This window comes from Coregonus lavaretus (genome assembly GCF_964263955.1).
Source record: "Coregonus lavaretus genome assembly, chromosome: 29".
Taxonomy (NCBI): domain Eukaryota; kingdom Metazoa; phylum Chordata; class Actinopteri; order Salmoniformes; family Salmonidae; genus Coregonus; species Coregonus lavaretus.
The window spans coordinates 31,710,092-31,723,035 of NC_140016.1; the positions used below are offsets into that span (position 1 = coordinate 31,710,092).

Sequence of the window (12,944 nt, forward strand, 5' to 3'; positions counted from 1 at the left end):
CCCAAAACACATCTCCAGGCTGTGTAAGGGCTATTTGACCAAGAAGGAGAGTGATGGAGTGCTGCATCAGATGACCTGGCCTCCACATTCACCTGACCTCAACCCAATTGAGATGGTTTGGGATGAGTTGGACCGCAGAGTGAAGGAAAAGCAGCCAACAAGTGCTCAGCATATGTGGGAACTCCTTCAAGACTGTTGGAAACGCATTCCTCATGAAGCTGGTTGAGAGAATGCTAAGAGTGTGCAAAGCTGTCATTAGGGCAAAGGGTGGCTACTTTGAAGAATCTAAAATCTAAAATATATTTTGATTTGTTTAACACTTCTTTGGTTACTACATGATTCCACATGTTTAATTTCATAGTTTTTATGTTTTCACTATTATTCTACAATGTAGAAAATAGTAAAAATAAAGTAAAACCCTTGAATGAGTAGATGTGTCCAAACGTTTGACTGGTACTGTATATAGATGCGACAATTGCCTGCTAGGGTGAATTTCCATTTAACTATCTTGTGTCGATAAAAACCGTTGGACTTAATGACGTCACTCCAGTGGGTGAAGTGTTTCCATTACCCATTTAACCCTTTATGTAAATTGCACATTAATAAATTGGCGACAGCCTGTATGCCCTCCCACCTATCTTTTTCATGTCTCAGGTAGGCCGCAAAAGCCAGGATGGATAGTATGCAATAATTGACTAATATTTGCCATATTCAAATAATTATCATGTGCCAACATATCGCCACAGTCCGTGCCATGGTGAAACTTGCACTCCTGTAGATCTGAAATAATTGGATGGTGAAACTTTCCAGCCAACCAGAAAAGCAAGGCGAAGCAATTCAGGCAATCCTCTCTCCCTACAATTTCACGTTTGTGCTGCACCCGATCCTATAGCTGTACAACAAATCAGCAGTCTTTTTGCTAGCTCACCCGAGTGGTGTTGATTGACAGTTTGCTGGTCCAATCAGAGGGTTGAGTGTGCATTTCACTAGCCAATCTGTTGCACGTTTGTTTTGCAAGGGTGATGCTGCGGCTACTGTTTCTGGCTGCGTGGAGAGTAATCCACGGAGACTCTGTGCCACAAAATGAGTGACAAAACGTTACAAAACCTGGCCAAATAATTTCAAGTCATCAGTCTCAAGTCAAAGTCGAGTCTCAAGTTATTTTATTTTCTATCAAGTTCAGTTTCAAGTCATCAAATGTGTGACTCGAGTCAGACTCAAGTCTAAGTCATGTGATTCGAGTCCACAACTATGGTTTGTTGCATTGGGGTGCTATCGCGTTAATGCAGCATTGTAAGTAAAAGGAGAGCTAAAGGGAGTCTGTTTTTTGAACAAACATTTTCAGTACTTTGCCATGTTTTTTTAGCAACCCTTTAGACAGGTCTTAGTGGACCTAATTACAACTAGGACTAGTGAATGCAACTCTCTGGGAGACTGTTAACATCCCTAAATCCCAGATACCTCCGGCTTGGCACATGGCTTTTTCCACGACTCCAACTCCACCTAAGCTAGGCCTTCTGTATCAAGTTAAGCCTTGGTGTGTCAGCAGCACAGGAGTGAGTTTCGGTGAGTGCCCGTCAAAAGCGCAGGCGCCAAATCGATTTGCTCTTCATATGTTGCTGACAAGCAGTAGTTCAGTAAACTCGCCCCACCCCACTATTCAGAAGGCAGGGGAGCGCTGGTCCGAGGAGGGGAGTTAAACTGAAGTATTTAAATTCACTCTCAAACACACCGACTCTCTAGTGCACACCTAACCACCCACCCACAAACAAACACACTCTGACTCTATTTCTCTCACACACACACACACACACACACACACACACACACACACACACACACACACACACACACACACACACACACACACACACACACACACACACACACACACACACACATAAAGACACTGACGTACCTGATGTGATTAATGATGAGGCTGGCGGCAGGAATGAAGAAATCATCCACTCTATCAAAGTGTCTGCCGACCGGCTGGGTGTGGATGGCATGGTGGGACACACTCCCGCTGGCCTGATTGATCACCTAGCACCACACCAGGAGACAGGGGGAGGAGGGGAAAGGAGGAGAAGATGGGGGAGATATTTAAGGTGGGCCTCATTAATTATTCACTGTGTTTGCCACCTGCATCGCTTCTGACACGAACTCACACTGAGAGGAGAGGTCCTGTGTGTGCGTGCGTGTGTGCGTGTGTGTGTGTGTGTGTGTGTGTACCAGTGTGCGCATGCAGGCAGGGTAGCCTTAATTATGCCACAATGCACTAGAGAGACTGGCACCTCCTAACAATCCAAAAGCAGTGCAGGCTAATAAGTTGTATTGAGCTATAAACAGAAAATGCCACCTAGTACTTTGCCATTTGGTAAAGGGTTGTTGGCAAAACTTGGATTGACAGTTGATAATGTATCCCATTGGAAGAATAGTAATGAATATTAGTGTTCCGAAAATTTCACATCACAGTGTTTTTATGCCATCTCATAACACATAAAATAGTATTGTCATTAAACAGTGAGTTTACACTAAATATTGTGTATTTCACATGTATACACCCACTTGTATAGATCATTAGTATCAAGACGGTATCAAGACAAACCCATAACACTACTCTATATAGTGTATTTTGGTGTGATGTCAAACAGTCACCTGCAAAGTAGGGAAGTTCCTCTCCATGTCTCCCCAGCTGAGGACCCACACCTTGTCGTGGGATTTGTCATAGTGCAGCTTCACTGGGTAAGGGTCTGTGCTCACCGTCTGAAAGCACACACACAAAAACAAATCTCATATAGCACACTGCACTTACCTAGTCCGATCATTTGTTTTAGCCTTCCTGGAGTGCCAGATGGACAGGGTTTGCACTTTTGGGTCTTTTCCATTGGTTACATCACGTCAGGCAAGCTCAATCAAGCACAGCTTGACGCAAGCACAACTATTTGAAGACAGGTCTGCACTTAAAGAGCAACTCAGGACAATTCAACACTGTCTGTAGACAGATATACTCTTTGACGCTCGGCACGGTGCATATCACAACTTTCCTTGTTCGCTAATGCATTGGATTTGACAGGAAGAGTCAAGTTTTCCTTTTTAACAAGACAAAGGGGAGGCTCGCCTTTTTTATGTATGAGGTGTTTGGACGTTGAGCGGCTTTTCAAATCGAGCGGTGACAGTGCAATTGCTCTACAACACCGAAGTAATTGCATTCAATCCGTATCCATTCCTTGACACCTGGCTGCGATGTGTTCCAGCCGGCTCCGACGGATGAGTCATGTGTGTGGCACTCGTGCATTAGGTCCATTCGGATTGACAGTAGAAAACACACAGTGAGAAAAACAACAAAACTTTAGCTTTTTTTTACACCTAGCTTGGCACAAAAAGCTATTATTTTCTTTATTTCTGGGAAATTAGAGCGGACACCAAAACAAGCTGAAGTATGGTGAAGTAGTGTTTTCTTTCTCCCCGTAAAAATCTTAATGGAGCATTTTACTTGACTGCTTCATGTTAAAGTGTATGGTACTACTGTGAGAGTAAACAACTAGAGAGGATTTAACGTACAAGGAGATATGAGAGAGATGTGTTGAATCATAGCTCATCTCTGAGCATGTTGTCATCAGATAGAATAGGACATTGTTGTTGTTCTTCTGCCACTTGAGGATTTGCCAGTATTACTCCATCCATATTCACATGCACCTACTCTGTGTCTGTGATGGTGGATATGCTATGAATTAGACAGAATCAATCCAGTACGCTGATTTCTATTTAAATAAATGTACAATTATAAACGTGATGTATAATGCATACAGTACAGTGGTGCCAGCTATATGCAGGACGTTTCTCACCACACTCATTAAAGCTACACCTAGCCAGTCAATATAAAGTACAACTCAATTTTGAAAGTGAAAAGAGAAGATGAGTAAACAAACTGAGGTACCCAAATGACTCCCCCTTTTTTCTTTCCTTGGTAGAGCTGAGCGAGGATCAGGTGGCTAATTAGCATTAGCTCATCTCAAGTAATGAAGCCAAACCTCCAGGTGACCCAGTAATGAGCCTGTGATGGTCGCCAGCGCAACAACCTGCCTACCTGATGGGCCCTGGGGAGCCTTCCGCAGCAGAAATTGGGCGCCTTCTGGTCCCCCTGTGGAATCATTTTACTCCGAGACACACAAACCTTTTTAACCCGGCACATACACAACCTGCTCTGCTCAAGGTACTCTCCTGCTGTAAGAACACTGGAGCCTTTTTCTTCATCATGGGATTAACCATTCACAGCAGGCAAAACTGCAATGATGTCAGGCTGACATTTTTGTGATGTCATGGTCAGCAGTGGTAAAAAAATAAATAGGTGGGTAAACACTGATCGCCGTTGGCGGGGAATAAAGTAACGCTCCCTACATTTTCAAAGCATTTTTCTGTGTGTGTAAATAAAAAAGTGCGTAAACAATGTTTATGTGCGTTTATCCTCCATTACACCACTACACCGGCAAGCGGTACCGGAGTGCCAAGTCTAGGTCCAAAAGACTTCTCAACAGCTTCTACCCCCAAGCCATAAGACTCCTGAACAGCTAATCATTGCTACCCGGACTATTTGCACTGCCCCCCCCACCCCATCTTTTTATGCTGCTGCTACTCTGTTAATGATTTATGCATAGTCACTTTAACTCTACCCACATGTACATATTACTTCAACTACCTCAACTAGCCGGTGCCCCCGCACATTGACTCTGCACCGGTACCCCCCTGTATATGTAGCCTCCCTACTGTTATTTTATTTTACTTCTGCTCTTTTTCTCTCAACACTTTTTTGTTGTTTTATTTTACTTTTTTCTGAAAAATAAATGCACTGTTGGTTAAGGGCTGTAAGTAAGCATTTCACAGTAATGTTTGCACCTGTTGTATTCGGCGCATGTGACCAATACAATTTGATTTGATTTGATTTGATAAGCTTCTATACTGGTTGTAAAAGGAGGTAAAGTACGTAACACAATCAACTCTATCTATCTGAGCACCGGCATCAGCTTTCACTGTTTTCTTAGGATGTAAAATCAATAAAACAGAAGCTACACAAAGACTTTGTGGAGGTCGGTTGATGGAAAGCACATTCAAACAATGAAGGCCAAATCTCTATCACGCTAAATAATTGAGTTCCTAAATGACAGTGCATTTGTATCTAAATGAAGTCTGACTCAACTGAGGCTTTGTGAAAAAGGCTATGTCCTTACTTTGACCAGAATAGCTAGAGTGCTAAATCATTCTCAGTTGTAGTGAATAGTTATAAGCCTCTCGGACTCATCAACTTCGTAATTTGTTCAATGATGTTCGGAAACAACATTTGCTTTATGAATGGTTCCATCGTCCAAAAAGTGCAGAACAAAATTGCATTGAAAGTGTGAAACAAATACTCTACGAATGGAATGGAAAAATACAATATTACCTCAGAGAGAGGAGAATGAGTGCAGATATGAAAAAGGCACAATAGCATTTTTTTTAAACAATACAACATTACAGCCATTGCTGTGTACTGTAGCCTATTATTGGACATGTGTGGTTTCCTCTGACAACTAAGGGACTTCCTAATATGGATGTCGTATTGGTGGTTTGTTATTGTGTTTACTGCATACCGGTCCTCATAAGACTCCACAGCAGGACCTGTCCAAAGGGGAAGGTGATCTTGATTATCCAATTTTCATGGCCGAAATTACCTGGACAGCCTTCTGAGACGTGATGTCGACCACAAGCACTCTGGCCAAGGTTGGCTGTGTGACATAAATAAACTTGTCCTTCACTTTGACCGCTGATGACCACACACACTTCTGCTTGGCCTCCCCCGCTGACTTGGGGCAAACCTCAGCCTGAAAATAAAACACACACAGTTAATACATGTATTGTGCAACATTTATCAAAATGACACATTAAAAAACAAATTATCTTTATCTCCTTTCTTCCTCTGTGTTGTTTTTGAGTCATTCCCTTATCAGCTAACTCCAAGTCCAAGCCTCTCTTATCCCAACAGCAACATGGACACACACACACACACACACAGTCTGTGTTCTGGTATTTTCAGCATGAACCAACATCTCCCTATTGCCTGTGTGCAATCCACCACAGTCCTACACTCTGAAACCCTATATCCACAGCCCTCAACCTGGCTAACATTGGCATCCTGCCCACCCGAAAAAATACTACAGTTGACAATACTTATTATAGAATTATATAGTCATCTGTAGTATTCTGTAGAATACTATACTACACACTGTAGTATTCCTTGATCATGTGTAGTACTTACTATAGAATGTTGTAGTATACTGTACAACACTATAGTAAATAATACAGTATTATCTGCCAAAAAAAGAACTGAAATAAATATTACAGTAATGTCCTAAAATGTAAAAACACTACAGTGAATACTATAGTATTTATACCATAGTAGGCTCTGTCCTTCTGTCCCTTTCTCCCCTCCCTGTCCCCTCCCGTGGCCTGTGAGCCCAGCTCAGCCCAGCGTCTGTTCTCTGTTCTGGGCTAAGGGAGAATTTGTTTGAGGCCTCGCGTCCTACTGTCACAGAGGGGTGTTTTCTGACAGATGTCACACATCGCCACACCGCCGCGGGCCCAATACCCTCAGGAAAGAGATGCGAAACCTTAGCTCTGACATCCAGTGGAGAGTGTGTGTGTGTGTGGCTGTTGGTTTGTGTGTGGGTACTACTGGACAGAGAGGATGACTTTCAGAGGGAGGTGAATATGGTCTACTGTTGATTTGCCAATGTATCATGCCAATACTACACATAGGTCTTAATTCAAGGCTTATGTTCATGTGGGTGCTCATGTTTATGTCATCACATGGCAAATGTAGCTGTTTGACCGTTTACTTTAAATCACAGACTTGGCAGTAAACAAGATAAATGAAGTTCCATTTTCATGGATGTGTTTGTGAAGGAAACTATTAAAACTTTGGGATGTAATCAGATTTTTAATTTCTGCCACTTTATCAAAGCAGAAGCCATCTGGAGACCGAATACCTCAGAGACTCTACCTCTACCCTCCTGTAGACAACACTGCAGTATGTCGCAACTGAGCATGTGCGAAACCCTAGGCAGGTAGGCAGAAGAAAAACTCTTGTCAATTTCCACCAACATGGTCCTTGGATCGAACGGAAAGCTTTAGAAGTAAGAAAACATACTGTAAAGGTTGTCGGGTGAACAAGCTGCCTGAGGACAATTCGGGCTCTGTAACATACCAAGATCATATTTGATTTTGTGGTATGAGCAAGACTATTTCTTAGCCTTGGACACGACAAACACAATCCTTCAACCTAAAATCCCTGTTCTCTAGCCCCCCTTGCTTCCTGCCACAGGAAATATGTCTGCCTCGCCACTGACTTTCAAACAGCCTCGCTTCTTCATCTGGCAAGTGTATCACACTAAGACGCCCATATAACACTAAGGAATAATGAATTGTTGGTTCATTACCATGAATGATCAATAAAGAACGTGAGATGTGAGCGCCATTTCTAGAATGGGCTTAAGCCTCTTAGCTAGTGTACTCACACAACATTCCTCGTAGACAGAGCTTGTGCTGCTGCCATAGAGTTCACCGTTAATGATATCCAAATATAAATGTCGTCTCTCCGACGAGCCCGGCCTGATCGTTGTGCATTCATGGCGCGCCTTCACACATTACAGCTGTCCAATAAACATAGGTTCTTCGATGAAAGGTAGAAAGGAGGAAAGCACCCATTTGAGTACATGTGTAAATCTGCTTTGAATAATACACAGGTTCAAAAGGGAAGATGCAGCAAAGAGTGAGAACCATTTAGACGTCAAACAGCAATTCAATGAGGAGCCTGACTCAAGAGAGAGAGCCTTTTGGGAGTTGACAACCCTCCAAAACTGCATGATCTTTTCAAATGTATGAGAAACAGTGGTGATGACAAGAGAGACAATTAACTCCCTAATTGTTATGAGATGCAACCATTTCCACTGAATAAAAGATTGTGACAGGTTTGCAAGATCAAATGTAAAATACACAAATAATTATCAAAGTGTTGATAATACCAAAGCAGGTGGTCGGTCCTAAGCTAATTATATTAATACTGTTTAGCTAACAGCTAGCTAAAGCTAATTTGTTAGGATAGCCCTCTATACCAAGCACAATGCTACACGAAGAGGAAGTGTTTCTGTTAGAAGGCATTTCACCTGAAGGAATCGTACATCTAATTGGTTGGTCCTCAAGCTAATCATGCTAATTAGCTAACAGCTAATCTGCTAGCAGTAGCCCTACAATGCAACATGAAGTGGAAGTTTTTCTGTTGTGGAAGGCATCTCACCTGAAGTCCCTGTAGTTTCTCACTGGGCTTTATGTGTCTCTGGATTTCACATGCCACTGGCTGGATGACTTTGATACCATCCTCGTAAAACACATAGAACATATTGGCAATTCCAAGACCTGGCGAGAAATACAACCTTGTTACAAGTCAAACAGGTTTTGTTACAAGGTTAACAACAAACTACTATGTTAACTGGCATGGAGCATGATGTACAGCACTGTTAAAACGTAACAGTTGAGTAGGTAGGTAATTAGCTACTTCAATATAACTGAAAACTGACCCAACTATTAGATGTTCGTTAGACACTGACTTTACAGAAACAAATTTACGGTGTCTATACGAGGACAGCTTGACATGACCATTGGAATTGTATCAATCAACGTCATTGAATCTACTTAATAACATGTTATAGTAATCTACTGTATAACATGATAGTCAACAAATGGTTTAAATAGAAACATACCTTCCTCTCTCCACAGAATGTTTGCCACTGTAGGGAAGACAAGAAAATAAAAATGAAGAGAGTGCATTAGTGTGGAATTGATGGTTTTCCCTTTGTGAGAATTCACTCACCGACTTTAAAGAAAACCGTCTCTTTGATACTTATTGCAACAGACAATCAATAGAAACCCACTGTTTGAGAATAATTGAATACCAAACACTTCAGGGTGAAACAAAATCCGGGTGGTATATTGTAAATACATATAAACAAAAATAAGTTTTTTGTTAATGTTTTGTCGTTAGCCCACCTAAAAGGCCCTCTGTGTTTTGTACTGTAAAAGCATGTGCCACATGCTATGAAATTGACAAGATATTGAATAAAATAAATATACGCCTCAGGTAATTATCTGTCAATAAGTATACAGTATGTTTTATGTATTAGCAGGTATGTAGGTATTACTGTAGTTATCATTAAAAGTCTACACATATCTCGAGCGTAGATGAGTTCCATAGGTCAGTAAAGGGGCTACATGTTTTTGCTGTCTAAAACGCTGTAATTAAATTCACTTAGAGACAACTAATTACATGGAATTGGAAACTTGAGCTGCATATCAACCAAGCGACTTTATTGCATGGCCTAGAATAAAACCCTGCAAAGCCCTCAGAGCCTTTTGAGATGAGAATGATATGAATCTTAAAAATACGTGCTCATTTCGCCACAAATACAGATGAACACTCAGAGCCTGCGTACTGAGTGAGCTCGGCCTATCACAGGAAAATTGACGATTTGCTATTCAGGAGCAGATGCAAATAACAGCCCCATTTTGTTTTGACTATCCTTATTTTCCCGCAGTATAAGCACGATGACCTTCTCCTATCGTTTATCCATCCCACAACCGCCTCTGTTTCCATTCCATCTTGCTGGCTGTAGGCAAACCAATCTTGGGCCCCAATTCAGTTCCAATTCTAATCTTCCCCTATTGCGATGCTGCTCATTCTCTCAACCTCTCTTCTGGTGTGTGAAGAGAGTAGAGAGAGAGAGAAAAAAGAATCGAGAAAAAAAAGAAGCTTTGGCAGTGGCACAACAGACCTGTTAGCCTAATCTTTCGAAAGTGTTTTGTCAAGTCCCACTCTGTTGCGCTCATGCATACATTTTGGTCTCATTAAAAAGAACTGAGTTAAAGTTACACAAGAGAACTGCTGTAGATTAAAGATTAGCGTGGAAAGAAAAGGGGAGTGTCAGGGAAACACTGCATTTTTCCCAGTTTCTGGTGATGTTCAAAACAGCGCCAAATTGGTACTGCTGGGGAAAATGTAGGAAGGAGGAAGGTTATGAGATGAGATCTTGGTGCCCAAGTCTTTTCCAATAACGCATTGATATGATGCTATTCAGCACAGGGCAGAAAGATTGCGCTTCTTCCAAAACATACGAGGGGCACATTAATCGTCATCCATATTAAAAAACAGGTATGTGCCACGTTCAGCTGCGGCGGGGTTCACTATGCCAGGCCTGAATAACTGTTTCCAAAAAAGAGCACCGGAATTCTGCAGTTGTCGGGCGGCCTCCACATTCCCCACATAACAACAACTTCCCATCAGCAAAGGTTACAGCACAAACTTGCTTTGCTTACAAGGGCACACGGCGGCAACATTTTGGCACAGTGCCTGTGGATAGGAACATCCTGACATCGCAGCTAGCAGACTTCCTGACTCCATTAACAGGTGACGCAAGGCAGCCTCAACTTAGCTAGGTCGGCTAATGCAAATGAAAATACGCTTCGCGACACAATCACCCTGGGTGTCTTCCTCTCTTAATTCTTCTCCCGCTGTGATTCATTGGCTTTATCAGCCTGTGTTTGGGACTGAGTCGCCTGGCAACATTGGCACGTTGTGTCTGCTGTAGCGTTGTATAATCGGAGGATATGTTTTAATTATGGCTGGCTATAAATACCTTTGTCCAAATACTGCCTGGCTTTATTGACATGATGATGACACTGTTAAGGTGAGCTGAATGTTCCATTTACTGCTCAGTACTCAATAAGATTTCATACGGATCCATTAATATACATTAACATTCCTGTTTCACGGTCTGACTGTAATACATCAGTTATGGATGAATAGATGGTTATGGAAAGATTGAAATACAAGTTAATAAAATGCCATACAAAGAGCTGAGAGAATGTGATCGTCCAGGGAAAGATGACAAATCAGTTCAGAGACACACACACACCAAATGGAATGTTGACCATATTTGCCCACCAACAACTATGCTGTATCACCATCGACTTAAGTGTACATCAACTTAAATTCTTCCTGTTCCAATTCCATGAAACTCTGTAAATTGATTAAAGTTCAACCAGGTTTTTATTTTTGCTGCAGTTGTTTAAGGACACTTCATTATTGGAAGGATAACTTTAGCTGGATTGAGAAACACCCCAGTCATACTATACCGGGTAATGCCGAAACTGAATTCTTCAAAGGCGTAAGACTATTCTATAATTGGAGGTGGAAGTCTATGGAGAGAACTGACTACTGGGGGGATAGTATATCATCTTTTAAAATAAAAAATATCCAACGATTTAATCCTGGGAGGGGGAAAGTAATTGGTGAGACAGAAGTGTGGAGCTGCCTATATGATTTTACCTCGTCAGGAGAAAAAGCAGGATAAATGTTTTAGATGGTTTCGAATAAGTACTTTCCCGACAGCAAGGTGTTAAGACTCCCAGTGATGGAAACTTTACTTTTTGAATTATAGCCTCACTATACTTTTTTAATCATATACTGTATATTTACGTCTGGGAGAAAAGTGCAGGTCTCCAACAGCCTTCACTGAGTCGTCATAATGCCACACACTGGCCTTACAAAACACCACAAGTCATTGGCAATGTCCTATGAAGCTGATTCAACTGATTCAAGGGCTTGATGATTTGTTGGAATTGTCAAGGTAGTGCTGGGCCACAACAAAAGCCTGTGGCTCTCCCATTCACAATACCCTACAAGGGCTGATTCCACTAAGAGCTCAATGATTCGTTGAATTTGGTGTGTTAGTGCTGGGCTGCAACAAAAGCCTGCACACCCTAATCCACCATTCAGTACATGCTTGACACAAGCTCAAGGCTGCCATACAAAGGCCTTACAAATGCTTCACAATGGAGCCCCTGCAGACCCACAGCCAGACAGAGAGGCCACGACACTGCTGTTGCTGGTACCACAGGTTAGGTTTCTGCATAGGGACTGTGAACAGTGGCCAACACAGTGTGAAAGCATGATGTGACCGAATGTGATGGGCATCGATTGACACACACGCCCGCACACACACACGTTGACACACACACTTAAACACACCAAATCAAAATCATATGAAATGTATTTGTCACATGCGCCGAATACAACGGGTGTAGACTTTACAGTGAAATGCTTATTTACGATCCCTTTCACAACAATGCAGAGTTAAAAAGTAAGAAAAATGTGCTAACAAAAAAAATACTAGCACAATAAAATAGCAATAACAAGGCTATATACAAGGAGTACCGGTACCGAGTCAATGTGCAGGGGTATGAGGCAGTTGAGGTAATTTAGGTAATATGTACATGTAGGTAGGGGTAAAGTGACTAGGCAATTAGGATATATAATAAACAGAGTAGCAGCAGCATATGTGAAAGTGTGTCTATGTGTTAGTGTGTGTGTTTGTGTGTGGCGTCAATATGCATATGTGTGTGTGTTTTGTGTGTGTGAGCATATGTAGTCTGTGAGTGTGTGTGTGTGTGTGTATGTATGTGTGTTTTGGAGTGTCAGTGAAGTATGTGTGAGTAGAGTCCGGTGAGTGTGCATAGAGCCAGTGCAAGAGTCAGTGCAAAAAAGGGGGTCAATGCAAATAGTCCGGGTAGCCATTTAATTAACTGTTCAGCAGTCTTATGGCTTGAGGGTAGAAGCTGTTCAGGAGCCTTTTGGTCCCAAACTTGACGCTCCGGTACCGCTTGCTGTGTGGTAGCAGGGAGAACAGTCTATGACTTGGGAGGCTGGAGTCTTTGACAATTTTTAGGGTCTTCCTCTGACACCACCTGGTATAGAGGTCATAGGTGGCAGGGAGCTCGGCCCAAGTGATGTACTGGGCCGTACGCACTACCCTCTGTAGCGCCTTGCGGTCGGATGCCAAGCAGTTGTCATACCAAGC

The 12,944-nt window shown here is 42.2% G+C and overlaps 1 protein-coding gene across 1 annotated transcript in view; it reads right to left on the reverse strand.

The window, feature by feature from the left end:
* Window positions 1–12,944, reverse strand: part of LOC311104630 (follistatin-related protein 5-like) — a gene marked incomplete at its 5' end in the record, with an annotated part of 105,792 nt that overhangs the window by 18,993 nt on the left and 73,855 nt on the right. Inside the window, 5 exons of the mRNA XM_084146484.1 lie at window positions 1,919–2,043; window positions 2,659–2,766; window positions 5,709–5,858; window positions 8,330–8,448; window positions 8,793–8,819. Coding sequence (XP_084002610.1) covers window positions 1,919–2,043; window positions 2,659–2,766; window positions 5,709–5,858; window positions 8,330–8,448; window positions 8,793–8,819 — 529 coding nt within the window. The remainder of the gene's footprint in view (window positions 1–1,918; window positions 2,044–2,658; window positions 2,767–5,708; window positions 5,859–8,329; window positions 8,449–8,792; window positions 8,820–12,944) is intronic.